Source organism: Ammospiza caudacuta, chromosome 12 (assembly GCF_027887145.1).
Source record: "Ammospiza caudacuta isolate bAmmCau1 chromosome 12, bAmmCau1.pri, whole genome shotgun sequence".
NCBI lineage: Eukaryota > Metazoa > Chordata > Aves > Passeriformes > Passerellidae > Ammospiza > Ammospiza caudacuta.
The window spans coordinates 5,614,763-5,642,209 of NC_080604.1; the positions used below are offsets into that span (position 1 = coordinate 5,614,763).

Consider the following 27,447-nt stretch of genomic DNA (forward strand, 5'->3'; position numbering starts at 1 on the left):
TGCATTTCCTCCCTGGCTCGGGCAGGATGGGCTGTGCTGCTCCTGGGGAGTGCCTCCTCCCACCCTCAGCTCTGAGAGCAGCACTGGGAGTGCCAGGGGCTGGCAGGGCCGAGGGCAAGGATGTCCCTTTGCCCCTTTGCTCCCTCTGCAGCCTTAATGACTGAGCAGGGAGGAGAGGAGATCTGCCAGGCTGAGCCAGGAGCTGGGCTGGATCCACACCACAGACCCTGGCTGTCTTCAGGCAGTATCAGCCCTCTCTTTGTCTGCTTGCTAAATAATTGAGCAGATTTTCTATTAAGCCTCTTTGAGAGTGAGCTAATGGAGCAGTGCTGGCCAGAGCTGGTGTCAGATCCTGGTAAGAGGCAGGGGAAGGAGTGAGGCCCTGAGGTGAGGCTGTGCTCTCCTGGGTGTGAGGGCAGGCTGTAACCAGGACTGCCTTTGTGGGAAGTGAGAGGCCATCCCAGAGTGGAAATGGGCTGGGTTGTGTCAGGGCAGGGCCACTGCTCTGCTCCTTAGGTTAAAAAAGGAGTGTGGTCAGTGTTTCACAAGCTGCCAGCTCCAAGTGCTGCATCCTGAGTGATGGGACTGCCAGGGCTCTCCCAGCCCCTTGGGGCTGCCAGGCACATGCTGGGAGGCTGGAGCAGCCTTGCTGATTTGACCTCTCTGGAAAACTGTGAGCATCATAAGGGAAGGATCCAGGCCCTGCCGTGTCCATCCTTAGTGATAGGGGACAGGATGGGACTGGCAGTCAGTGCTCCCCCATTGTCCTGGCTGAGGTGTGAGGTGCCAGAGGAGACAGGAGGCAGTGTTGGACACTGGTCCCCAAAGCCAGTCCTTACCCCAAAGCCATCCTTATCCCAGAGCCATCCTTATCCCAGAGCCAGTCCTTATCCCAAGGCCAGCCCTTATCCCAAGGCCAGCCCTTATCCCAAGGCCAGTCCTTATCCCAAGGCCATCCTTATCCCAGAGCCATCCTTATCCCAGAGCCATCCTTATCCCAAAGCCAGTCCTTATCCCAGAGCCATCCCTATCCCAAAGCCAGTCCTTATCCCAAGGCCAGCCCTTATCCCAAGGCCAGTCCTTATCCCAAAGCCATCCTTATCCCAAAGCCATCCTTATCCCAGAGCCATCCTTATCCCAAGGCCAGTCCTTATCCCAAAGCCAGTCCTTATCCCAAAGCCATCCTTATCCCAGAGCCATCCTTATCCCAGAGCCATCCTTGTCCCCACACACGCTGGCACAGGTCCCTGTGTGCCAGGGCCAGGCAGATTTTGCTGACCCATTCCTTTGCCCTGCAGAGTCCAGGAGCAGGAGGGAGGTTTGGCAGGGGGCCAGGGCTGTAATGGTGGAGGTGGCTGCCAGGAGAGGACAGTGAATTCCTTGGGGAAGATCCATTAGGTTTCCCAGCTCCTGCCTGTCAGAGAGGCTTTGCTCCTGGCTGTTTTTCCTTGCTGAGATGTTCTGCCTTTCAGGCTGCTTAATGAACAGTTCAAACCACCTCCCAGTGCTCATTGGAGCAGTGTGGTGGTGTGGCATCCTTCCTGAGCACCAGGAACGTGTGAAAAGCAGCAGCAGGACTTTCCTGGGGAGAGGCAGAGGGATCCCTTGAGGGCAGCACGGATACAAATCTCAGAGGAAGGCCCTGGAGAACAAGCCTCAGCTTTCCTGAAGGGATAGAGAATTGCAGCCAGCCTAGGAGAGCTCTTCTGGGCTCTTCCAGGCTGATGTGTCCCTGGAAAGGCCCCTGGGAGCTTTTCTTACACTCCCTGAGCTTTCCCCAATCTTCAGTCATTATCCTCAGCTGAGGATGCAGGTTTGCAGGAGCACTAATGCCTGGTGTTGGCAGTGGGGAAGGGGAAGATTTTTGGGGAGACAGACAAGAATGGTGATAAAGGGTGAGTAACACCCACTCTGGGTGCTGGGGCCCAGAGCAGCACTTCATCTTTCCTTCTGGAGGAAGGTGTGCTTAGAGGTGGCACATGCTCTGCCTGGGCCTGGCTGCAGTCAGCTGGGTCTCTCCTTTTCCCAGACATTCCCAGGTTAAATTCAGACCTTCCCTCCCATGGGATCCCTGCCATCAGCCAGGGGTGATGGCAGCACCTCGGCTCCACCCTCAAGGTGCCGCTCACCTCTGAGTCTGACACTGCCACACCTCGGCAGCCCCCGTGTGGCTGGCACGGCGGCCTGGCCCGTCAGGACACTGCACAAACACGAGGTGACAGGGCCAGCGAGGGCACGGCCAGCGGGGCTGTCGCTGTGCATCCGTCACCCCCGGCTGCCGCGGGGCAGGAGCTGCACAAAGGCATGGCAGGAGCGGCCTGGAAGGCCAGGCTGCCTCAGGAGAGCTGCTCTCCCAGGCACTCACCCCTCCCTGGATGGGGGGAGGAAAATTGACAATTTATTTGGGCACAAAGTTGATGTTTTGCTGGGAAGAAAGCTGCTTGTTTCCTAGGCAGAGAAGTTGAGAGGATGTGTGCTAGTGTGGTCCCAATGCCACAGGGTTCTTCCCCTCCTGCCAGTCACCAGGCTGCCAGCAGTTCCTGGGACCAGAGCTCAGCCATGGGAGGGGGCTGCAGGTGTCTGAAGGGTCCTGGTCCCCCCTGTGCTGCATGTGATGGCCACACGCTCCTGCTCCAGCTGTGGATGGGACACTGGTGACTGGCAGAGGGGTAGGATACCCTTAGCCCTCTGTGGGATCAGACAAGCATGTTGGGGGGACAGAACCACTCCCTGTTTCAGGAAGAGGGAAGAGTGGGTGCCAGGGAAGGCAGTGTAGGTGAAATGAATGGGGGGGTTCCATCTGCAGGGAGCACCAGGGCTTTGCCAAAGGCATATCCCATCCCTAGTGGTTTCTTTCCCCTGTATCTAAAAGCCTGCTTGTTCCTTTTGGGGTCTGGATGTGCCCTTTTGTCAGTCAGTGCTGCTCCTTCCCCAGCTCCCAGGCATCATTTAGGGGCCCTGCCCTCCCAAGGACAAACCACTGTGTGCTTCTCTCTCACCAGCAGCACACCAGCAGCACATTTAACCCCCTTGCCAAGGCCACCTGAAGGCCATTTGATGGGAACAGGATGCTCCCTGTGCCAGGCCTGCAGGAATTCAGGGCTCCCTCAGCCTTCCACCGCTGTGCCTGTGAGCTGCACATTGCTGCAAGGGCAAGGAGACACTCAGCCTAGCGTGAGCTTAAAAAAATAGGCATTTTTATTCCAATGGAACTAGAGAATTACGGCCCAGGAGAGGGGAGGATTACTCACATTTATCGATAGGCTGATTGGGTTACTGCCTAAATAGCTGTGCTCGGGCAGCGTGTCCGCCTCAAGGAGAAGCAGCGGGGAGCGCGTGGCGCATCGGGGACTTCGGTGTCCTTGGTGGCACTGAGCAGTGCGGGCTGGGGCGCTGTGGCTCGTCACCTTGTCCTGCCTGGATGATTTACAGCTTCTCGGGAAGCAAAAGCTTGGAAGGTTTGCTTGGCTGCGTGGCTGGTCGGGCGCTGAGCTCCATCCCTCCTGCACGGCCATGTCTGGGGAGGGCTGTGGGGGTGTGTACCCCCGTTTGTGACAGGGTCACACTCCCCTGCTCTCAGCCATGACATGCTGATGGCGCGTGCTGGGAGAGGACAGTGGCATCACCAATCCTGAGGACCTGGCATGAGCCAGGACAGTGTCCCACTTGTCACAGCTATTCCTTTGCCTGGGGGGTCTGTGGCAGTGATGTCAGGTTGGGCATCTCCTGCCTGGGGACATGACAGACCCCCAGGCCTGGTGTCACATTAGCAAGGGCAGGTGCCCAAATGAAGGGGTGTTTCTCCAGCATGCTGGGTTCATCAGCATTACCAATGTGCTAACAAGGCCATTGCCAGCAGATTATGCAAGGTGCTCGTGCTGGGCACCAATGTGCCCGTGGCCCAGAACCCACCAGGAGCCCGTGGCTGAAGCAGTTGTGGGTGATGTCAGTCACTCCCGTGGGTCATGGTCAAGCCAGGAATTCAGGATTCCCAATAATCCTGATCTAGCAGCAGATGGAGCAGACCAGCTCTCAGGAGGCCTCTGCTCTGCTCCCAGCTCTGTCCCACTAAGATACAATGGGGGTGTCAGAAAAGACAGAGCTGATGGACTCTGAGTCCGACTTGAGCTGCAGGACCTTGGGGTGCTTGGGGTCGGGGAAGTCCTCACCGAGGGCCAGGCGGATCTTGCCGTTCTGTGTCTCCCTGATGGGCTCCAGGAACACGACGTGTTTGTTGGCGCTGGCCTTGCGGTGCGGCCCGTCGGTGGCCGGGGGAGTGGTGCTCAGGATGGAGGACTGGGCGCTGCACTCCTGTGGGGGGCTCCGCGGCGCCGGCCTCCTGCAGCAGCCCAGGCAGCGGCACGGCGTCAGGTACAGGTAGATGATCACCAGCACCAGGCTCACGATGCAGCCCAGCAGGGTCGTGAGGCCAGTGCTGAAGGTCTCCCCAGCTGCCTTGGGGTAGAGGACGGTCACGTTGAACTCGCACATCCTGCTGAAGTTGTAGGGGCTATTCATGGCCAAGCCCACGTAGACCCCCGAGAGCCAGGGCTTGGCTGCGGCGATCCTCAGGCTGCCGTTGCGATAGACCTCCAGGGAGCGATTGCTGTTCCCTGGGTGTTTGATGGGCTCGTGGCGAGGGGTGATCCACATGGAGGTGCTGGCAGCGTGGGGCAGGCTGCTGTTACTGCTGTTACAGGCGAGCAGGACGGGCTGGCCCACCACCACCTCCAGGTGCGAGAGGTGTGGGTCTTCAGTGCTCGCCGAGCAGTTCTCAAACATATCTCTGTGCTTGAGGAACTTGATCAGGGACCGGGGCACGTGGTCAGACACCTTGCAGGTGTGCTCCTCTGAGAAATCTTTCACGGAGCTGAAACCTCGCTGATTCCAGCGCTGAAGCATCAGGTAGAGCTGGCAGCTGCACCTGATGGGGTTGTTGTGCAGGTACAAGCCATTGCCGATGTTTTCGGGCAGGGCTGCCAGCACCTCCACGGGGATGCTGCTCAGGCTGTTGGAGGAGAGGTCCAGCGTGCGGAGCTTGTGGATTCCCAGTCCCTGCACAGCATGGAAGGGGAAGGTGGTCAGGTTGTTCCAGCTCAGGTAGACTTTCCTCAGATCGCTCAGCTTGGCAAAGGCATTTTCATCCACCCGCTTGATGTGGTTGTCGTAGAGCAGCAGCTCCTCCAGGCTCACCAGCGCCTCGAAGTAGTGCCTCTCCACAGCTTGCAGGTGGTTGGAGGACATGTCCAGGTGCCGCAGGAAGGAGGCGTTGTGGAAAGCCCGCGGAGAAAGGTCCCGAATCTGGTTGTGGCTGATGTGGAGGGCCTCGAGGTGCGGGAGGGCGGCCAGCCAGTGGTCGTGGAGCTGGCTGAGGGCGTTGTGGCTGAGGTCTAGCGTGGTGGTGGTGGGCGGCAGTGCCTGGGGCACCCACCGCAGCGTCTGCCGGCTGCAGCTCAGCAGGTCGGAGGTGCAGATGCAGGTGTTGGGGCAGCGGTGGGGCTGCGGGGAGGCTCGGGGGGCGCACAGCTGGAGCAGCAGCAGGAACAGCTTTGCCGCCCGCGGCCACACCGACTCCGCGGTCGCCGGCGAGGACATTGTGGCGGGCAGGAGCCTCCGTACAGCCCCGCGGCACGGCCAGGCTCGATGAGACGCGAGAAAAATCTGCCGCCGTCTTTCGTCTCTCCCTCAGCGCTGCCTTGGCTCTACCAAGCATCCACAGGCGCCCTTTTGCACCCCGCGAAAGAGGATCCCGATTCCAGCCGTGGGGCTTGAGGAGACCCAAAGGGCGGCATCGCCCTGCCCGGCCGTGCCGCGGCTCACCCGAGGCTGCCTCGTACCTGCGCTGCCGGCGGCCGGGCGCTGCCGGGGCTCGGCTGGGCGCCGCCGATCAGCACCGGGGGGCTGGGGCGCTCGGGCTGTGTCTGTGTCGGGCTGGGCGGGCGCCTCGCTGCCTCTCGGAGCTGCTCATCCCTGGAGTGCGAAGTTTCTCAGGGCTCAGCGCCGCCGGGGCACATCCGCACGCTGCGACCTCCGGGGAGCCTGGTGCGGCTCCGTCCCGGGCAGCATCTCCGGGAGCTCCGGGAGCCGATCCCGCTCCTGCCCCTATTTACGGGCGGGCGGTGCGCGGCGAGGGGGCCGGGCGGGATCTCATTGGCCCCGGCGCGGGGAGTGGTGGCCCTGGCCGGTCCCTGTCCCCTTCCCTGGCCGCGGCCCTCCCTGCGGGTGGGCAGAGGATGCGCAGCCAGCACCGACCCTGCGTGGTCGCTCGTCCCCAGGGGAGCCGAGGACCACTGGCCGCACCGGTGTGCAGCCGCCGGGGAGCTGAGGATGGAGGCTGTAATCCATAGAGCGGCTTCTCCGCCGCTGCCCAGCCGCTGGCAGAATGCTGGAATAAACCCGTCACCTCTGGGAGCCCCTCGTGTCACATCCTGCACCACGCTGCGAGTGGGGATGGCGGTCGTCTCCCCCCAGTGCTGCTTGTCTGCCAGCCGCGGTCCGTCCTGCTCCCTAATCCTCATCACCCCACGGGCTGGGGACCCCCCAGCACCCCCGGCCCTGGGCTGAGCGGGGGGCTCAGCCCGGTGGGGTCCCCACGGCAGAGGGGGTGCCGCGGGCTGCTGACGGGGGTGGAGTGGCCACAGGGTGAAGGACATGCAGGAATGTCATTATCCAGAGCTCAGGCGGTTTAGTGGGAAGAGGAGAGCTGGGGAATTGTTTTCCATTAGGGCAGCAAAAAGCTAATTTGGCGGCTGCGGCTGCTGCGAGTCAAGGGGCTGTTAACCCCCTGTGCCCTGGCTCAGCCTGTGCTGGCTGGCTGCTCCTTTGCCCCTCCTGCCGCTGGGGCTGCTCTGCTTGCCCCTGGGCCAGCCACGGAGCAGCTCTGCTCCTGCCCGGGACTGTTACCAGGCACTGGTGCCCGAGGGAGACACTTATTAAGGCGACCTTCATCCGTCCTGGCTGTGCCCACTGAAATCAGGGAGGGCCGTGACTCCTCCCTCCTGCCTTTTGGGGGGACCCGTTTGCCCTGAGCACATCCTGAGCTGTCCTGTCGGTGCAGGACGGCCCCAGTCTCCATGTGAGGCTCTGCAGAGCATCTCCCTTGAGGTGCTGTGACCAAGGGCAGCGCTGGATGCCTCAGCTGCCCTGCAGCAACCCCAGGCTCAGGCACTGGCCCGAGGGCTGCAGCCTCAGCAAGTGCAGAAGCACCGCATCGATCTCTGAGCCTCTGAGTCGGGGTGCCAGAGGGGGAGGAGGAGGATGGCTGCTGCTCTTTGGCTGCATCTGAGCATGGAGCAGGGGGACACTGGCTGGGGATGCTGGTGTGGGAGCACAGGGGGGTTGTCAGAGCTCTGTGTTCCCCGGCAGGACCGAGCGCGCCACGGTGGTGCTGCTGGCAGATCCCTGCTTCCAGCTGCGCTCCATCCAGTACCTGCTGGGCCACGCCGAGCCCTCGGCCCTGGCAGCAGCTGCCCCGGCCACGGACAAGCGCCACTTCTCCCTGCACACCTGTAAGTGTTGGCACTGCACTGGAGCTGGGCTCTGCTCACCTCCCAGCCACAGCTGGGGAGGGGGAATGGGGCTGCTGGTGTCTGTGTCCCCTGCAACATCCCAGCCCTTTTAGTCTCTGGGCACAGGTGTCTATGCCCTCCTCCACCACGCACCTTAAGCAGCACTTTGGATGGGGATGTATCCAGTGCCAGCCAGTTGTTCTGCCCTTCTCAGTGTCTGGTGCTCCCTGTCCTGCTGGTCCCCAAGGGCAGCTGCAGCCCCTGTGCATCACTGAGCAGCCTCAGGACAGCCTGAGGGTCCCATTCACCCCAAAAACACTCACTTTCCTCCCCAGACACAGAGTACATCAGTACTGAGGAGCTGACAAAGGTGGAAAAGATGCTGAACCATCTGAGTGAGGAGTCCAAGCAGGCAGCTGCAACCACACTGGTGAGTCCTGCCCCTGCCCCAGCCCTGTCCCAGTCCTTGACAGCAGGCCTGGGACACGGGACTTTGGATGGCCCTGCTAACTCCTGGTAACCCACACAGCCCACCAGCGAGGAAGACCTGTGCCCCATCTGCTACGCACACCCCATCTCGGCCATCTTCAGGCCCTGCTCCCACAAGTCATGCAAGTGAGTAGCTCCCATGTGTGACCTCCACCAGGATGACTTCAGCCCCTGGCCCTGCCCTGTGCCACGTGGGTGGGGGCTGATGCTCTTTCCTCCTCTGTCCCAGAGCCTGCATCAACCAGCACCTGATGAACAACAAGGACTGCTTCTTCTGTAAGGCCACCATCACAGGGGTGGACGACTTCACCAAGCCAGCCAGCTCGTAGAGCCCAGCCCCACGGGCTCCCCCAGCGGAGCGGGGCAGCCCCCCCGCCTCACACTGCCTTCTCCCCAAACCTTGCCCTGCTCAGGCTGTGGCACCCTCGCCCAGAGGGTCAGGAGCCAGCACGGGGCAGCAGCGTGAGGCGGGAGGGCTGCAGGGTGGGAAAGGCAGGTGCCCAGCAGCCTCCCTGCCCCAGGGGCCGTTCTCAGGCAGGGGAGCCCAAGGCCTCGGCTCTGCGGCAGTGCTGGGAACACACGGCAGCCCCGGGGCCAGGGCAGGGGGCTGGGCTGGGCATTTGGGCTGTTAACTTGCCCCTGGCTGGGGGCTGACTTCATGAAAAGCAGCATTAAATTATTCTTCCTTATGTGGTACCCTGAAAGATGGGAAAGGGAAGGCCCCCGCTGTTGGGGCCGCACTCAGGTGATGCTTAACAGTAAATGGAAATATAAATATTTAATCCAAGGAGAGCTGGGAGCACAGGGCCTGCTGGGGGCTGCTACATGATGATGCGTGGCTCTGGCACAGACTCGGCGATGGATTTGTGTGGCAGCACATTGGCCCCGTTGAGGTAGAGCTCGTCGTTGACGATGACGTCCTCGCCCAGCACAGTCACGTTCTCCATGCGCACCTGCCCAGAGAGGCCCTGTCACACCCCTGGGCTCGGGCTGCTGCTCCTGCCTGCAGGGACCACAGCCCGAGGAGGTGGGAGGGCAAGAGCTGAGTCCCCATCCCCTGCAGGGCACCCGTGTCCTCACCCACTGCCCCACGGAGCAGCTCCAGCCCACGATGCAGGACTCCAGCCAGGAGTGGGAGCGGATGCGGGCCCCTTCCAGCACAGTGCAGCGCTTGATGCGCACCCCGTCCTCCACCACCACGCCGGCCCCGATCGTCACGTTGGGGCCGATGACACAGTTTGCCCCAATCTTGGCACTGGGGTCCTGGAAGGAAGAGGGCCCATGCCAGGGTCGGGAGGGCAGACAGCTCTTGGCATAGCCCATGCCACTTGGCCAGCCAGGGGAGAGGAGGGCACAGCTTGAGGATGGCAGCGAGGACAGTGGTGGGACAATGCAGAGAGCTCATGAAGTGCCCGGGGCTGGTGTGCTGGGGGCTGGCACTTACCACCAGCACATTCCCCACGACACCAGGCCCCGAGTGCAGCTTCTCAGGGTGCTGAGCCCGCAGCGCTTGCAGGTACATGCACATGCCCGTAAGGAAATCCTTGGGCTGCCCAATGTCCATCCAGAAGCCTGTGGAGACAAAGCCACGGTGACAGCCCCCAGCGTGAGGGTGGCAGCGCAGGCAAGACCCCCGATGCTGCCTGCACTGTGCACGGGGCCTTACCCTGTAGCTCCATGGCGTAGAGCTGCCCGTCCTGTGCCATGGCTGGGAAGATCTCCTTCTCGATAGAGGTGGGGCGCAGCTGCGAGGACGGGGCACAGGGCTGAGCAGGGGGCACAGCCCGTCAGCCCAGCCCAGCCTGGCACCCCGGCTTGTACCTGGATGCGTTGCAAGATGCCAGGGTTAAATATGTAGAGGCCAGCGTTGATCTTGTTGGACACAAAGACGCGCGGCTTCTCCACGAAGCGGCAGATGCGGCCGGTGTCGGCCTCGCACACCACCACGCCATACTTGGCCGGCTCCTCCACGCGGGTCACCACCAGGGAGCCCTCACCGCCGTGCTGCCGGTGGAAACGGGCCAGCGCCGCGAAGGGGAACTCGCAGATCACGTCGCTGTTGAGGACAAAGAAGGGCTCCCCGTCCTCGGCCAGCAGGTCCCGCGCCAGCGCCAGCGGCCCCGCTGCGCGGCCGTGAGTGAGGCCGCAGGGACAGGGTGAGCCCGGGTCCTGCTGGCCCCACCTCTGCCCGGCCCAGGATCCCTCCCGAGTCCCCAGTACCTCTGGATCCTCACCCGACCCGCTGTCCCTGGTCCTGCCCGTGTCCATCCTGGCATACCCCTCCTGATTCCCCTGCTCCTGCCAGCCCTACCCATCCACAGTCATGCTGCTGCCCATGGTGTCCCACTGCCGGTGTCCCCCAGCCCTACCCGTCCATACCCACCCTCATGCCCACGATGTCCCCCAGCCCTACCCATCCATACCCACCCTCATGCCCACGGTGCCCCCTCCCAGCATCTCTAGCCGTGCCGTATCCATCCCGGTGTCCCCCCGTAGCACCCGCCCTGCTGTCCCTGGATCTCCTCCATCCCGCCTGCGCCCGCCCTCCAGCCCCAAGCTCCCGCCCGAATCCTACCTGTGCCCAGCGGCTCCTTCTCGTGGGACATGGAGATGCGGATGCCGAGCTGCGGGCACAAGGTGAGCGGCGGGACAGGCCGGGTAACGGGGGGAGGAGGGAGGACTCGGAAGGGCTCTTACCCGTTGTTCCTGCTCCCGCATAGCGGCCTCCAGCGCGTCGGACATGTAGCTCACCGCCAGCACCACATGGCTGACGCCCGCCTGCGGGAGCGCGGGTCAGCCGGCGGCGGGGCGGCCCCCGCGCCCCCCGCGCCCCGCGCCCCCACCTGCCGGAGAGCTTCGAGCTGGTGGAGCAGCACCGCCTTGTTGCAGAACTCCACCAGCGGCTTCGGCCGGCTCAGGGTCAGCGGCCGAAGCCGCGTCCCGAAGCCGCCAACCAAGATCAGCGCCCGCATCCCCCGCGTCCCGCGTCTCACGCCAGCGACCGCACCGACACGTCAGCGCCGGGCGCACCGGGCGCGTCACCGCCGCGCAGCAGCGCCCCGCCCAGGCCGTGCCTCCGCCGGGCCCTACCGCCCGCCCCGACACACTGCCTTCCTGCCCGGGCCCTACCGCCCGCCCCGATACACCGCCCCGCCCGGGCCCTGCCTCCGCCGGCTCCTACCGCCCGCCCGGTCCTACAGCCCGCCCCGATACACCGCCCCGCCCGCCCGGGCCTTACCGCCCGCCCCCGTACACCGCCCCGCCCGGGCCCTGCCTCCGACGGCTCCTACCGCCCGCCCGGGCACTGCCTCCGCTGGGCCCTACCGCCCGTTGCCGACACACCGCCCGCTCCGCACACTCCCCCGCCCAGCCGGCTCTGAAGGCCCGCCCGGGGCCCATGGCCGTACGGCCGGGTCGTTGCTGCAGCCACCGCACCCTGCCCGGGGCGCCCTCGGGCCGCAGCAGCCGCGGGGCGACCCTGATGAGAGGAGAGCAGCGGCAGCGGCCGCAGCCGCAGCGGGCGGGGACGTTCATCCAAACCCCCTAAACCCGTCCCCAAGGTTCAGACGGCGGGAGAGGCAGGCACGGCACGCCGCGGACAAAAACAGATCCTTTAATGGTTTTTGGTTCTCTGTGAAGCACAAACAGGGTGGTTATTCATGTAAAAACAAACGGGGCCAAGGCTATGTACAAGCTGTGGAGTCCCACCGCGGTGGTCCGAAGGGAGGGAGGCGGCTCCCACTGAGCACCGGCAGCGTGGCCCGTCCGTCACGGCCCGGTGAGGCGGGGAAAGGCAGGAATGAGAGCGGGGGACAGCAAGGGGCTCTGCCGGCCTGGCTCACCCGAGCACAGCCCGCGGGGACAAGGACATGCAGAGGTGGGCGGCGACAGGGCCAGGGAATAATGCGGCTCTTGTGGGTACCTACACCCCTGCACTCACCCAGCCTCGCTGCCTCCTGCAAACCTGCTCCCTGAAAATCCTGCGAGTCCCGGCAAGGTAGGGACCCGCAGGAGCAATGAAGTAACCCAGTGCAGGGCAGCGTGCCATGGATTAAGGTCCTTGTCCAGAGGATGGAAGGGGAGCAGTGGCTTGGGCACGCTTTGAGAAGCTGGGAGACAGGCAGAGAAATGGGGCAGCTCTCCTGTCCCGTTCCACACCAGTGCCACAGACCTGTGCCTGAGATGTGGCAGCCGTGCTTTCCGAGCGGCCTCTGCACACATGGAGTCGGCACACATGCGACATGCGAGTATTCCCCAAACAAGCATCCCTGAAGTAATTAAAAAAAACTCCAACCCTGGCCTTGTGGGTACACAGAGTCATGGTAATGCCATGGAGCAAGTCAGTGAGAGCAGGAGGGAGCAGCCAGGGCCCCAGCACAGAAACAGGAGCTGAGGTGGAGCAGGGTTCGGTCCGGTACCACCAGGCCACAGTATCAAATGTTAATTCCTCATCAAAGGAGGCTGGGGACATTTATTCTGGGAGACACTGACTCCATGAAGCAAAGCTGAACAGTCAGGCAGTGGTACTGAACAGTCAAGACAGTGGCTCTCACTGCTCAGCCGGGTCACCCCCTCACCTGGCCTCTAGAGACCCTCAGGGAGGGGATGGGGATCAGCCCTAAGCCTCAGCCTCCCCTTCCACCACCTCCAGACCTGTTGGAGAGCAGGGCCTGGGGGCAGAGGGTCCCCAGGGAAAGAGGGCAGCTTTGTGCTGGAGGGACATACTCTGTACTTTACAGGAGGGGAAGGGTTGAAATGGTCCAAAATGCCCCACTGCAGCTGGGGTCATGTTAACTGCTACAGATACTATTGCTAGCCCACGAGCTGAGCGCTTTCAAGTCAGTGGTCCAGGGCAGAGTCACTCCTGCAGAGCCCTGTGCCTGCCCATGCCATGCCATGCCATCAGGGAGCGCACAGACCCCAGGCTCAAGCACAGCTCCACGTGTGTGGCATTCCCTCCGGGCCACAGCTCTGCCGGGGATTGCATTTGGTCATTTCATTTCCGTGTTTGGGGTAGATACTCACAGTGCCCAAACAGCAGAAAAAGGCAGCATCAAAAGCAAAGCCCCATTGGCAAAACCCAGGGCAGAGCCAGCAACACCAAACACAGGGACTGGCACCTGACTGCTCACCGGGGGCCTCACAGACGCTGCCAACCTCAGGCAAACGCCCTTTCCAACTCAGGAGAAATTCAAAGGGGAAGCTCCTGAGACAGAAGGCTCCTCACACCAGAGCTCCAGCCTCATCAAGAGCCCTGGGCTCTCCTGCTTTCTCCTCCCTATGTCCAGGTCCTCCCTCCAGAACGCACATATGACGAGCAAAGAACCGGGACACCTGACACCCAGCAGACACCTACAGAGCCTCCTGCAGAAGGCAGAGCAAGTGCGGTCAGAACCATCCGGGCAGCACGAGGAGTTCTTCCATCCTGCCTCACCTCAGCTCTTCTATCCAAGTACATTTAAAAAACAACAGAGCGATACAGTTGTTTAAAACCAAATTTGTCTGTGTTTTTCCTGTGGTAGTGGGTGGTCTTGTCTGCTCCTGCCACCAGGACAAGAATAAGAGGCCACAGCTCAGAGCTACTGGTTTTCCTCCCGCATCTGTTCCATGATGTTGATGAGGCTCTCCAGCCCAAACACGTAGCCCATGTCGGGTCCGTCGTGCACGGTGGGGTCGTCACGGAAGCCCTTGAAGGTGCTGTGAGCAAAGTCAATCATGCGCACGTCCACCTTGGGCTGGGCCGAGGAGCCGGGCTCCGAGCTGCCGCCCTCCTGGAGGCTCTCCGGGCCCGGGCCCTCCCCGCGCTTCAGGCGCGCCTCGGGCCGGCGCTCCAGCGGGGTCCCCGCGCGGCTGTCCTTGCCGTCGTAGATGATGAGCAGGGAGCTGGAGTAGAAGCGGTAGGAGGCCTGTCTCTCCAGAACCGCCTTCAGGCTGCGCAGCTTGGCCAGGACAGGCTCAAAGAGGTCCTTGCGCAGCTCGATGCCGTTGTGCAGATACTGGTAGAGGGCGTTGCGGAAGCCTTCGATGGAAAGGCCGCGCCCATAGTATTTATTCCTGCATAAGTAATGCCCCGTGTCCAGCTGATAGACCTGGAACACCAAAGGAAATGCACATCAAGTGGGAGCAATGGGGTATGGCCACACAGAGAGCCCTGAGCTGTCCTGCACATTGACAGGGCAGAGGGAACTCATCCTATCCCCATTATGATTGAGTGGGAGCAGGAGACAGCTCTGCCCATTCCCTGCATCCCAGAGCAGCTCATAGGTGCTGCCCAGGGACAGACTCAGGATGCCTGAGCACTAATCCTCTTCCAGGACACCCAAAAGGGGCTCACGAGTCCCAGTGCCCCAAAAAGGCATGACACAACTGACCCCAAGAGTTAAAAAGCCAAGTCTTACAGCAACTCAGACAATGCTCTGGCAGCAGGAGCTGCTGACACCTATTGCCAGTGATCACAGGGCAAGTGATTAATGAGGAGCCCTCATTGCTTCAGAGTCTGTGGGCAGAGATTTGGGTTTACAAGATCTGGTTCCTTCAGCAGGTGGGGAAAGGAGCGATTATTGCACAATAGCAAATCCTTGTGCACAGGCCCAGGCACAGCAAAGCAACTTTTTAACAATCAGTGCAGTATAGAAGGAAATGCCAGACACTTCCATTCCCAGGCATTGTGATTCTAGCTGAACACCAAGCAACAAAAATAATTTTATTAGAAAATCCCCTAACTGTCTGTGAACAAAGGAGCTCTGCACAAAGGAGGCTATCTCAGAGAACACAGGTTCATTTGTTTTAGGCTTAGAAATGAAGACAAAAATAGCATGAATGCTGCTGTACCTACCTGCAGAGGGAGGTTCAAATTCAGTGCTCAGCAGGAAACACTAACTGGGAGGCTTAATGCAGCTGTGAAAAGGAAGGTACAGCATCTGCAGCCTGGGGGATCCCTACCTGCATCCCACACACACGCACACCCAAGGTGGCAGAAGTGCTCTGTTCACACTTCTTCATCTGCCGAGCAGCCTTCTCCTCAGAGGCATCATCTCCGTGCTGTCTGGTCCCCATCTTCAGATCAAGCACACAGGGAAGCTTGAAGTGATGCACCACATTCTCCAGCAGCAGGAACTCTGGGATATGTGTCAAGGAGAGCTCACCCACCACAGACACCCGAGGGCCACCACAGACAGGGACCTGGGCCAGCAGGAGATAGGGATGGACAACAAATGTGCAAATGCTCATTCTATTTGGTTCATATAGGAACCAAAGAGCAGACAAGACAAACAGCCTGGTGAGCCGAAGAAAAGGACAAAACCCAAACAGTGGACTCAGACTTTCACAGCTGGGAGGAGGAAACAGCCTAGAAAGTGGAACAGCCAACAGCAGGAAGGTCACATGCAGTTGTACTGGAAATTCAGAGGGGAAACTGAAAAGCAAAACATTGGTGTCAGGAAGGACATAGTATGCCAGTAGGAACTGCTGATCCATTAAGAGAGAGCTTAAAGTCTAATCAAATTAGCCATTTGACCATATGGATAAACAATACAAAGCCCACAGACTGAAAACTCAAGGGCCAATTAATGGCAGGGTTGGCCTGTCCAGAACAGCAGCACTGCCCAACACACAGGGGGGAGCTGGGGAGGTGACAAAGCCAGGAAACAGAACAGTAACAGGAGCCCTCTGTCACCAGCACACAATGGGCAAGCCCCTGCACTGGGGCACAGCACTGAGAACACACCCCAGGCACTCTGTACACCAACCTGATCCAAAAGGGGGAAAACACCCCAAAAGTTTGCCCTAAGGAGTCTCACAGGGCAGAGATCAACATGTAAAATCTGAAATGGCAACCAGGGCACAGCTGGATTAAACGTGCAAGAGCGGAACTGTGTTTGGTTTAGAAAGAGGAACTTCATAAAAGTAAGGAAGTGTGCTTAAAAAGGAGAGGGCAGCCAAAGAGAATGACTTCTCTGCAAGTGATGCAAGCTATTTAAAAATAAAATCTGGAGTCTCCAAGCCAACACTTGAGAATTGGAGAAGAAAGCCCAGGCAGTTAAAATGATGAATACAGCTATTAAAAGTAAGCTTGTTTCTATGTGAGGAAAACAGAATCCAGGTGAAACAAAATAACCCTGCAAGCTGGCAAGTTTAGCAAAGGCAGGAGGAGTCATTTGTGAAGGCACAGAAAACAAACCCATCTTCAACCATATGAAGAGGTCAGTCAGACTGCCTGAAGATGGACTGAGATCTTTAGGGCCCCTTCCAATCCAAACCATTCTATGACTCATCAGTGTCACAGTATGGGAAGCAGGAAGGAACAGCTGAAAGGAACATGTAACTCAACTGTGGCTGAGCACAGAAATGCCAAGGGAGATGCAGGCCTGGCTGCCTCAGGCACAAACGGGTAAGGGCAGGGCAGCAGCAGCCTGACCCACCCAGCTGTGCCTCCCAAAGGATACTGTACAGCTTCCTGTCCTTGGACTCAGAGCGCATGCGGCTCAGCTGCTGCTTGTGGCAGCGCAGGCTCCAGGGGTTATAGCTGATCTTCTCAGAGCTCAGCCCGCTGTTCCCATCCAACATCTGAAATGGAACATCTGAGTGGATGTGCAAGTCCACCCTGGGACTCTTCGTTTCCTGGATGCTGCTGGTGTAAAGACAGAACAAACCTGCCGGTTAGAATCCATCAGTTCTTCACACACAACTGTCACATCCTCCCCTGGCACGCAACCATCTCCTGTTCCTTCTCCTGCTGCACACAATGCAAATCTAACAGCAAATCCTCACCAATACCCTGGGCTGTGGACCCATGGTCTATTTAATATCTCTGCTATCTCTGCTAATAGAGCAAACAGGAACACTTGCTCTGGTCTATTTAATATCCCTACTAATAGAGCAAACAGGAACACTTGCTCCTCTGGAAGCTCTGGCTGGGTGAGGTAGAGGACCCATATTCAGAATATCCTGGGAATAAATCCCTGGGTTAATAACCAGGTGGACTGAAGAGTGTTCAAATCTGCTCTGTATGCTTTGGTTCCACATCTGATACACTGCCAACACTTACCCTGTATCAGAAGCATTTCATATGGATGAATTAGTCCTGAACCCAGCAAAACTCCCGATAAACTCTGCAGTGCCAAAATCTGCTGGGCTAGCAAGTGCACAACAGCCTGGCCACCTTAAGGAATTGCAGAACATCCTCAACTAAAGGAATAAGGAAGAGAGATCTCCCAATATTCGTGTTGTCACTGGGCCCTCCAAGCTTTACCTTTCGGTGCTGTCACTGGCCAGGCCAGGCTTCTCCTCCTTGTGCTCGGTGCCGCTGCTTGACCTGTGGAGGCTGCGGCGCGAGTGCTTGCGCCGTGGCTGGTCCCTCTCGGGCAGATCATCCTGCTCCAGAGCCTCGTTCTCAACGTAGGGGTAGGCCACCAGGTTAATGTAGCCATCACTGTCTCCCTCAAAACACACAGACACCACACCTGCCAGGGAGAAGCAACACGTCAGTGCTCCTGGAGGAGGGAATGCACAACCATTATGAACCAAATGTTCTGCAGGAGAGAGGAAAACACAGCTCACAGTGAAGCAAAGCAAGCCCAGAGCAATGGAAGAGGGGGAAGCTCTGCCACCACAGGAAATAAGGACAAAAGTGCAGCTGGTAGGCTGAGGGTGTGATTTATTTCCTTCCTTCAGTCTTGCAGCAAATGTCAAACTGGAGAGAGTCAAGTACAGTCTGCCAAGATGCTGAGGGGAGCAAAGCATGTAAAATAAAATCTGCTTTGTTTGGGTAAGTACCTACGTCCTGCAGAAGCGTTCCTGCTGTGGACAGGGACATCACTGGCCAAGCAGGACTGTGCTTTCTCTGCTAAAGGAGCTTTCCAGCAGCAGAGCAATGAAGTACAGAGCCCTAAGGCTGAGGTGACAACTGCCACTCTTATCACAAGCCAGCCAGTCTCACAAAAAAGGGATCTGCAAGGGCCCAGGCCTTCCTAGCAATAAAAACAGGGGACCCTGGAAGCATAACTACCTCTGCCAAGAGCAGGCAAGCAGGACCATGTGTCCTGTCCAGTTTCATCTTCTGAAGGCTCCTGGAAAGCACCACAGTCCAAGGGAAGTTACAGATCATCCCCAGCACAGACTCAGAATGTATCTGGCCAGCCACAGAGCAGGACTGCTGACACTTCCAGTTAGGGCTGACATCTTCATTTCTGGGACTACTGCCCCAGCCTGAAAATGAGGCCATCAGCCCATCTCCTGATGTGCAATGACAAAATGTTTCATTATCTTGTCACTAGTATTGACTAGCTGCCAGGAGTTTCAAATGACAGATGCACTGAATCAAATTTCTCACAAACATGAGGAAACCTTGCCCTGCCCAGCTGATGCAGGCCATCCTGTTCTCATCCTTCTTTTCTCCTTATCTGCACAGGACAATGCTAAGAAGGTTCAGGTGGCTGAAACACGACTCCAGAGTGTCACTACATAAATGCTACTCCAAGTGCTGCCTGGATGTGCCCAAGATACCTCTGTGAAGTCTTACAGTAACATCCAAGAGTTCAGACAGAAAATATCATACCCAGTGTTCCTCTCCCCCAGATCAGTAGGAAAGATTTCCAGGACTATGAGATTTCATCCTGTGCAGTTTCCTCACACTGAGAAGGACATGCACATCCATGCCATTAGGGTACCAGGAAGTAGTGACCTCAAGAAGACAAGAGTCCATCTGCACTATCAGCTTCATCAGTTTTAAACACACCTCCCAAAGAAAAACTCCCATCATATGGACTCTAGGAACTACACAGGCTTCAGTGGGATTTCTGATGGGACACTAGAGCACTGTGTGCCCCCAGAATGGCTGGAGGGTTAAGAGAGGACCCATCTGTTGCAGACTGCTCCCCTCACTCATGACAACCTGTGTGCAGACACCGGGAGGGAAGCTGATCAGGCTGCAGCCAGATGCAAAGGCAAGACCCTGAACAGATGGTGGTCCCAGCTGTCTGTAAAGCCTCACCTTCCTAGTGCCACAGGGAGACAAAGCAGCAGAGGGAACAGGAGCACTGAGCCCCCCAGAAGCCTACCTGATCATCACCCTGAGCACAAACACACAAGGCTGGAAGCCTATCAAGCTTCTCAAAGACACAGCTGAGCTGCCAACCTCCTACAATGACACAGGCACTGGAAAATTCCACTCCTTCAAAGCAGCTGGGGACAAGGTTGCACCTCAGCACTGGGAAAGCCATACTTCCTGCTTCAGCAGCTTGCTGCTATGGCTCCATAAAAGAGATGGGATGAGGAAGCAATAAATTACAGAACTGGAACGTGCAAATGCTCATTCTGTGATCTGGCTTCATTAGCTCAAGGTCAAGGCTGTAATTGACAATAACTTGGTAATAAAACTGCTTCAGTTACACATCCATAACCTTACACTTTGGACTACAACTGTCACACTGCATATTCTCTGTCTAGAAAGAGGAGAACATTCAAGTCAGTGTGCCTCCCAAAAAAACACCAAGACTTCCTCCTTTCCAAGTGCTGCTATCAAATTGCCAGCCCGCAAAATGGAGTTTATAAAAAGCAATATGACCCCAAAAGACAGCAAGACAGCAGCAGCTGCAGGAAAATGGAAGGGCAGTTTCTTCAAGGCTGTAACCTCACCTTTGTACTCAGGTGTGAACTCCTTCATTTCTGGGGGCAGGGACTCGTAGAAGCGCTGCTCCCGGGTGATGAGGGGCTTGCAGACGGTGTGGTCGTCGTAGCGCATCATGCTGCTGTGCCCGCCCACCTGGTGGATGAAAGGCTCCAGCAGGACCCCCCGGTCTCCAGAGCGAGTGGCATTCTTGCCATACTTGCCCACTTCCATGGTTTGACAAACACACATTGCGTTGGGCACCCGTTGCACTCCTGGAGCATGGGGAGAGCCACATGGGCTGGGAGGGGTAGCTCAGCACTGGCAATTCACTTCCTTGCAGTGATCTGAAAGAGCAAGAGATTCCTGTTAGTAAAGGACTACTTACACTCACTCCTTGTTCGCTTGGAGAAGTTTATGGTATTCTGCTTTCTGTTTGTATCCTGCTTGCTCCAGCACGCTCCTCACCACCTCTTTAATCCTACAGGTAAACACACACTAATTAAGAGGCAGTCCCATCCAGAGCTCCTCCAATAGGATTGACTGCAGACAGGGAAAGGAGGAAATAGAGCTATTTTAAGCCTCCCATCTTTATAAAATATTATTTCCTTCCCTGTTCATTTTATTACTAAGGCAATGGAGCAGACTGTGAGCTATAGCCCACACCTGCCTATCAGTATTGGTGACTGACACAGGTAGTACAAACACTTCCAGAATCTGAAATCTCCTTCTCATGCCTCTACATTTTTAACATCTAAGTAATTCCTGTTCACCTGCTACTGTCACAATGTTTCCTCCCTTAGTGCTCACTTCTCTTCAGGCACTGACATGAAAGATGCAGAGTAAGACAGTCATTCTGTCACTCTGTGTGCTGGAACTGAATGGATTCTGCTCACATTCTCTCCTTTATTACTCTCAGCTTTTCAGGACAATTTTCTAATGCTTTCACAACACCTATATGCACAACAAGGCCCTGATCTCCAGAGGTAAGCAAGATATACCACTAAATCCAAATGAGATTACAAGTGCTTAAGAAAAGCAGATGGTCTTTTAGTGTTTGCAGAGTGCCCAGCACAGCCACAGGATGATGGAAAAGTAAAGCTGCGCAAATTCTCTCAGATGACTTGCCCTTTTTCCAGCTTAGATCACAGCTGCCCCCGAGGCTGCTGGGGAAATGTCACAGGATTTCCTCACAACGATGGGTTATCCAAATGTTGGTACAAGACCCAAGTGGTGACTACAGTTTCCGAATGCACCGAATTTCCAGTTTCTTCACACAGTGTCAGCCAAGGGCAGTAATTTAAGAACTGAGGGATCCTGGAGGCCTGAGCAGGGGACACGGCTCAGGCTGTTCCTCAGCTGGCCACGGGATGTCTCTGCAGCTACACAGCACTGCCAGGCCGGGGGAATTCTGATGAACACGAGCTCATCTCCCCGCTCCAATTCGGCCATTTCAGAGATGAAGCTCAAGAGATTCAAAAGGAGGGGTGATGATACTTCATAACACGTTTAACCCAATCTAACCCAAATTCCCCACAGCAGGACAATGCTTCTCTCTCCTTGTCTGCTCACTCCTGCTTGCTCCCTCACCCTGGGTTTTTGGGATAGCATGAGTGTACGTACATTTGAGTTGAATCACCTCGCTGATCCCGTGGAAAACATTTCCTTTTGTGGTTACATGACCACACCACCACATTCAGTGCAAGGGGAATAATGTGAATATTTAGCTGGCTTTTAAGGCAGGGGTCAGGAAATAGGAGGGGAAAACCCCACAACACAGATAGTCCCTCTCTGTAGTAACTCATGTCAAAGTCTGTTCAAGGCATCCCTCAAACTCTGTCTCCAAAACTCACTCAGAGTCTAAGCTGGATCACAAACAAAAACATGCTGGGGATTTCTCTCCTCCCTCTTATTTGCTTTATCAACAAGAAGAAATTTCAGCAACAGACACACACGTTTTAGTTGGGTTTAACACAGTTAATATCCAAGAACAAGTGAGGTACCACCATCTGCAAGAGGTCAGCATGTCACAGATTCCAGACAAATCTTTCACAGACTCAAGTCTCCCTTTCCTAATGCAGTTTCTTGGATTCAATTTCTTTTATTTTGCCAATGACTAAAGCAGAGCTTTCAGCTATTCCAAACAATACAGAGGACAAACTTAACTTCACACCTTCCTGTAGTTTAAACTTCACAGGAAAGAGAAATACAAAATTTATCTGTGACAGTTGCTGTGCTCAGGAGACATGCACATGATGCTCAGGACTGCAGTCATCCAAGGGCTGCTGGGAAATGGCTGTGGCCACAAAGTGTCCTGGGCTCACAGCCAAGTACCCCAGCACCCCCAGGAAACCCCAACATGACAAATGTGGGTGTGCAGGCTGCCTGGGAGGAAGTGAAAGCCATAAAACCAAAACATTGAGGCTGTGACACAAGAGAAGGAGCTGGGCATCAGGTGAGGGGGGGTCCAAAGCCAGATACAACTGCTCTGCACATGCATCCACACACTCTAGACAAACAGTCCTACAGGCAGTATTTTCCCATGTTCAAGTGAATGTGAGAAAAAAATATTTTGTGGCAAGCAGCATTTTGGAGGCATTTGTAAAGACAAAGATTCCCATAGGGCTTGAGAAAGAGACACTTCATAGCTCAGATCCAGCTTAGTGTTTTTCATCAAACTAACTCAAAGTAAAGGGTTACTACTAAATATGGACACTATCCACAAAGACAGAAGAATCCCAGCCGTTTCAAATGAATATAAAGCAGAAAACTATTTGAAGTCCTAAATATTACTCACCCTTTGTCTGTTAAACAAAAGCATGAGCTCAACTATTTTAGCTGGCTTATAAAATTCAAAGTCCTTCCAATTAAACTGCAAAACACAGTGCACAGTCTAAGAAACAGCTTCAGGGAGACCAGTTCATTTAGGGAGATCCTTTGGTATCTCCCACCACCACCACGGCAGCTCAAGCAGCAGTGAAACACCCAGGCCAGTTGAGCATCCCCTTCCAACAGAATGATCTCTCCTAAAAAAGACAAAGTCTCCACTGAGCTGGAGTCAGGAAAGGTGGGGGGTGGGGTTTAGGAGCACAGTTATCTGTGACTACACAGACATACAACCCCCCATATTTCATTATCCTCCCCAGTAACAGACTCTTGCACTGGAACAGAATTTGCTCTACAATATTTACGTCTAGACATCTCTTTGTCAGTGTATCTGCTCCAAGTCTGATCTGCATACCTCACTGTTTAAACACTTCCTGGCAATAAGATCTGCTTTCTTGTAGTAACACATTTCCAAACAAAACTCACTAGGACATCCAATATAACTCTGCTCTTCCTAACCCATTAAGTGGGGTAAACCCTGTCCTCAAAACTAGGAGATGGGAATCACCCTCCAGCAGGGAATACATCCCTTTGTAGAAACAATGCTGTGTTCTTGAAGACCCAGAGATCTCTAAAACATTACTGAACCTGGCTGAAGACTACAGGTGTCTTACCAGACCAGCACCAGACCCAAGGAGATGCTCCTGCCAGTTCACAGCACCAGAGAACAAGAACAGCAATGTCTCCTCTGAGGGTGCCACTTAAAGGAGACAGAAAAATGAGCCTTGGAGGTCGCCACATGATGAGAGGTGAGGGCAGGGAGCTGCAGTGCCATGGCTGTGAGAATTACAGCTGAGCACCCCACGATGCTCGCTGATGTCCCTGCTCTCTGTAAGCCATCTTGTACAGGAACACTGGCAACGCTTCACGACTCACTGGTGAAGCTACTTCCCTAAATAAAAGGAGAACAAAAGCTTTAAATTGTGATGAATCACACAGCAGAACACTGCCTGCCCTCAGCACCTCCACTCCGACTCCGGCCCCAGGCCCTGCCATAACCAGGGCTCAGGCAGATGGCCACTGATGGCTCTGGAGAGAGGCCACGGGCAAGGGATAAATACAGACCTCAACGCCACCATGACACAAGCTGGACTTTCCCTGAACAGCCCCAGAGCACTCAGGAGCAAAGCACAAGAATAGAAAATACCAGTATAGCAAACAAGAGGAGCACAGCATTTGGTCAATTGGTTCCTGGTGAGCTAGACTCATTAGCAAAGAAAAGCAGAAGAATCTGTGCTGAAAAGCAGAATTGTTTCTACTCATGCTGGATTGGATGAGGTATGAGAAGAAAATCCAGTCTAAGAAAGTAAACAAAATAAGTGTTTCCCACTGTGCTATGAGATCAACTTCCCAGCACAAAAGCAGGTTTGAAACATGTCTGTCTAGTCAGCAGTAAATGGAGATGAGCCCTGGGACCTGGGCAGAGAACACAACTCTCCAGGAACCTGCAGCAACACTTGGGAGGTAACCAGAAACATTTGGCCTTGGTGACATGCAGGAAGCTACAAATTTTCCTAGCTTACTTAAGCACATAGCTTTGAATCCTCAGCCTTCTCATGCATCTTGTCCAACTCTTGAACTACTACCAAATATCCTTTTTGGACAGGCTGCTCTCACCATGACAAGTGTGGCTCGTCAGACTGAGGCCAGGAAGTGGAACACAATCTACATACATGCATCCAAAGTGGAACAGAAGTCTTAGGAAAAGCTGCTCAAGAATGCCAGCTGAGGAGGAGAATGCAAACAGGGAGGAAGTGCAGTGAACAGGGGCTTGGAGAGGACAAAAGCCACAACACGCATGCTCCACCCTGTGCCATGAGCTGAGCTTCCTTCACCAATCCTCTTTCTTCCTCATCAACAGGGCACATATGCACCAACTGCTAAGTATTCACAAGGAAAGAGCCTGATCTACTTAAGATAGAGCTTGTCTGAACCTCACTAAAGGGAAATAAAATTAGGCTTATAGTACAAGTCCTTAGACATAGCCTGTGTTTCTGGCTCCTAAAGATCTGAAGGAAGACTTTGCAGGTTTTAGGTGGGAGAGTTAATTTTCTTCCTTATAACTTGTATGGGGCTGTGGTTTGGATTTGTGCTGAAAACAATCTTGATAATAGAGATGTTTTAATGGTGGTGAGCAGGGCTAGCTGAATCAAGGCTTTTTCTGCTTCTGACACTGCCCCACCAGTGAGGAAGCTGGGGGTGCAAAAGAAGCTGGGAGGCAGCACCCCAACTGGCCCCAGGGATACCCCAGACCATATGGTGTCAAGTGTAGCATACACAGCTGGGGAAAGAAAAAGGAAGCAGAGATGTCTGGAGTGATGGGCTTCTTTTCCAAGTCACTGCTCCTGTGATGGATCCCTGCCTTCCTGGGGACAGCTGAACACTTGCCTGCCCATGGGAGGTGGGCAATGAGCTCCTTGTTTTACCTCCCTTGTGCCTGCAGTTTGCTTTACCTGTTAAACTGCCTTTATCCCAGCCCACAAGTTTTGTCACTTTTACCCTTCAATTCTCTCCCTCATTACACCAGGAGGAAGTGAGTGAGTGGCTGTGTGGGGCTGGGCTGCCAGCTGAGGTAAAACCACAGACTACTTGTGCCATACTTCTATCACACTGATCACAAAGCTTCAGCACTTCTGCCAGCAGCCTTGCAAGACCAAGAATTTTCTCCTCTTCTTTTGCTAAGAAAGGAGCGGAAGCAAAGCCTTTTCAGCTCCTTCAGAGAAAAGAGAGGCTGAGCCATGTACTTGTAACTCTGGCTGGGCTGCTGAAACCACTCACTAAAACCAATGCGGAGATCTGGGCTTAAACAAGGCTTTTTCTTCTTAGAGGCCAGATTAGCAAGAATTGCAAAGGCCCTTCTGCTGTCACCTACACACAAAGCATGGCAAGCTGTAGGGAGGGATGAGGTACTGGGAGTCCCTGTCAGGGATTCAGACCCAGGACACAGACAATACCCCTTTTCTCACACTGGCACACTACTGTGGTAGCCTCTCTCTCTGTTTTTATCTTCTTTTAAGCCAACTCTTAGCAAACAGCCATTAACAGGGAAGGTCTGTCACATTCAGCAACATATGGAGCAGGTACTCTGCAACATTTTGTGAACACCTGCCATGCAGCTGTCTGTACACAGGGGTAACCCAAGCTGGGGCTCAAATGGCCTCTTCCAGCTTGCATTCCTGTCTGGCCTGATGCTGGACAAGCTGCCACTGCTGTGGTAAGATCATACTGGGGAGCAGTGGAGGACTGTACATAACAGGGATGATATGATCTAATTCCCTTGCTGCTCTTTTCTCCAGGCTTCCCCTTCCTCACTGGAGAAATGCACCACACTGGCAGGAGGGCACAGGGACCTGTCACTCCTTGTCACTGCAAAGGCTGCAAGGAGGGCCAGCCCTGGTCTGGTCATCACCACTCTTTCCTCTCCAGTAGGAGGGGGGGATGAGCAAGAGGGAGCAGAGCTGCTGACTCCTCCTGCTGCACCTTGCCACAAATACACCCTGCCTTGGTGGAGAAGGGCACCTTCCTTCTCTGTTCCAAAGCACTGGCTGCAGTCCAAGCCTGAGAGCTTCCACAGCAGCAAGACCTGACAGAATATGTACAACAAAAGGTTGCTTTATCAGTACCAGCCCAGAAGACTTTTTTCCAAGCCTGTGCCTAAGAGAGCAGGGTCATCCAATATCGGCTTTGCATTTTATAGGAGAAATGAGATTATGACAAATGCTTTCTAGAGAGGGGCTTAGGGAAGATCAATGCTTGTGAGGCCTCATTGCTCAGCTTTCTGTGAGCTAATTTCTGGCTTCACATCATTTACAAAGAGGAAGAAGTCTCCACAGGTTACCTTTAAATTATTCCATTGCAAAAGCTGGCTGTTCAGCACAGCTTTCCAATCCAATGGTCACACACACTTAGAAAGGAACATATTTTCAACAGTTAAAAGCCACAATGAATCAACCTAACCCACCAAGAAAAGACATTTTTTAAAACTTACATTAGTGCAGGGACTCAGAAACTCATCAACAGGCAGAAAATTGTCCCTGCATTGTCAGCATGACAAGGAGAAAGGAAAAAAGATTCATGCCATTCCCACTGAAGAAGCCTGGCTCAAGGACTAACTCAGAATTTGTAACTCAATTTATGAGCTGAATAAGCAGAGGGAACAATTTTACCTCCTGTCTCAAAAATCTTATGCTTAAACTTTTCATCTAAAATAAAGTATACCTACTCTTCATCTAAAATAAAGTATACCTACGCTTTAGCCACGGACCTTGGCCCCTTCCCTGACAGCGAGGCTTAAATAAGGCAGCCACAACCCTAAGGAAGTCCTGCACAGTCATCCAAGTAACCACCCACACACCTCCCCAGCAGGAAGATGATGGAATGACTATGCTGAGTGCATCATGAGGAGGAGTCCATTCAGAAACTGCACTTTCATGTCAGCTGTGGGTACCAAACGCTACAATCTCAACAGCATCAGAAGGCAGGATGGAGGAGCAGCTGAATGCAGCACAGCTGCTGACAGCAAGAGAGTGAGTCAGAGCTGGGGACGGCTCTGCTGAACCAGAGCACAAATGCACAGTGAGCACTGCTGGCAGGAAAAGGGAGGTGTGAGATTTTGTGGGAGCATGGACACAGCTCAGCCAGATGGGTGGCACAGGGAAGGGCTGCTCAGCACTGGGGAGCTGCCCCACCAAACTGAGGAGAACCCACTGCAGGCAGGCAAGCAGGTCCAGGTTTGTGTTACAGCAGGGGTGAAGAGAACAACTGGCACCTCCTAAGTTCTCACCTCATCTTCTCCTCTCTTAAAATGCCCTAGAGAAGACCTTTAAGGCATCACACCAGAGCCAAGGAAAACAATCTGGCCTAATCTCCTACAGAGTAACTGCTGGCCTCTGAGCTGAAAGGTGCTGTCATCACCCACATGTGCCAACACCTCTGGAGCCTGAGCTCCCACTCCCACCT

At 55.5% G+C, this 27,447-nt stretch overlaps 4 protein-coding genes across 7 annotated transcripts in view; 1 reads left to right on the plus strand and 3 right to left on the minus strand.

Moving 5' to 3' along the window:
• RNF123 (ring finger protein 123) overlaps positions 1 to 8,660 on the plus strand; it is a 45,228-nt gene extending 36,568 nt beyond the window's left edge. For both annotated transcript variants that reach the window (XM_058813218.1, XM_058813219.1), the window contains 4 exons: positions 7,366 to 7,508; positions 7,844 to 7,938; positions 8,038 to 8,123; positions 8,227 to 8,660. In XM_058813218.1, the coding sequence (XP_058669201.1) occupies positions 7,366 to 7,508; positions 7,844 to 7,938; positions 8,038 to 8,123; positions 8,227 to 8,326 (424 nt within the window). In that variant the 3' untranslated portion in view covers positions 8,327 to 8,660. The remainder of the gene's footprint in view (positions 1 to 7,365; positions 7,509 to 7,843; positions 7,939 to 8,037; positions 8,124 to 8,226) is intronic.
• Positions 3,259 to 5,595, minus strand: AMIGO3 (adhesion molecule with Ig like domain 3). Its single transcript, XM_058813220.1, has one exon. The coding sequence runs from the start codon at positions 5,593 to 5,595 to the stop codon at positions 4,069 to 4,071; it is 1,527 nt and encodes a 508-aa protein (XP_058669203.1). The 3' UTR covers positions 3,259 to 4,068.
• GMPPB (GDP-mannose pyrophosphorylase B) lies at positions 8,647 to 11,070 on the minus strand. Its single transcript, XM_058813221.1, has 8 exons — positions 10,841 to 11,070; positions 10,695 to 10,775; positions 10,573 to 10,621; positions 9,819 to 10,120; positions 9,664 to 9,742; positions 9,442 to 9,569; positions 9,078 to 9,260; positions 8,647 to 8,950 (listed from the first exon to the last, which is right to left on the minus strand). Exons 1-8 carry the CDS (start codon positions 10,967 to 10,969, stop codon positions 8,819 to 8,821), a joined length of 1,083 nt encoding a protein of 360 aa, XP_058669204.1. The 5' UTR covers positions 10,970 to 11,070; the 3' UTR covers positions 8,647 to 8,818.
• A 544-nt stretch (positions 11,071 to 11,614) lies between these two features.
• Positions 11,615 to 27,447, minus strand: part of IP6K1 (inositol hexakisphosphate kinase 1) — a 36,862-nt gene continuing 21,029 nt past the window's right edge. Inside the window, exons 1-6 of one of the 3 annotated variants that reach the window (XM_058812791.1) lie at positions 22,400 to 22,606; positions 19,632 to 19,949; positions 17,248 to 17,458; positions 16,442 to 16,626; positions 14,940 to 15,115; positions 11,615 to 14,086 (exon numbers count right to left, since the gene is read on the minus strand). In XM_058812791.1, the coding sequence (XP_058668774.1) occupies positions 13,577 to 14,086; positions 14,940 to 15,115; positions 16,442 to 16,626; positions 17,248 to 17,458; positions 19,632 to 19,854 (1,305 nt within the window). In that variant the 5' untranslated portion in view covers positions 19,855 to 19,949; positions 22,400 to 22,606 and the 3' untranslated portion in view covers positions 11,615 to 13,576. Of the gene's footprint in view, positions 14,087 to 14,939; positions 15,116 to 16,441; positions 16,627 to 17,247; positions 17,459 to 19,631; positions 19,950 to 22,399; positions 22,607 to 27,447 lie in introns of those variants that run through there. The other 2 variants (XM_058812792.1, XM_058812790.1) reach the window with 2 other exon arrangements.

Bases quoted from the DNA above. Each gene is read 5' to 3' on its own strand.
- AMIGO3 (XM_058813220.1), bottom strand. From the start codon at position 5,595: ATGTCCTCGCCGGCGACCGCGGAGTCGGTGTGGCCGCGGGCGGCAAAG.
- GMPPB (XM_058813221.1), bottom strand. From the start codon at position 10,969: ATGCGGGCGCTGATCTTGGTTGGCGGCTTCGGGACGCGGCTTCGGCCG. The intron at 10,121-10,572 runs GTAGGATTCGGG...ACGGCCGCGCAG, and splicing joins GAAGGAGCCGCTGGGCACAG to CGGGGCCGCTGGCGCTGGCG. The intron at 8,951-9,077 runs GTGAGGACACGG...CTCTCTGGGCAG, and splicing joins GCTGCTCCGTGGGGCAGTGG to GTGCGCATGGAGAACGTGAC.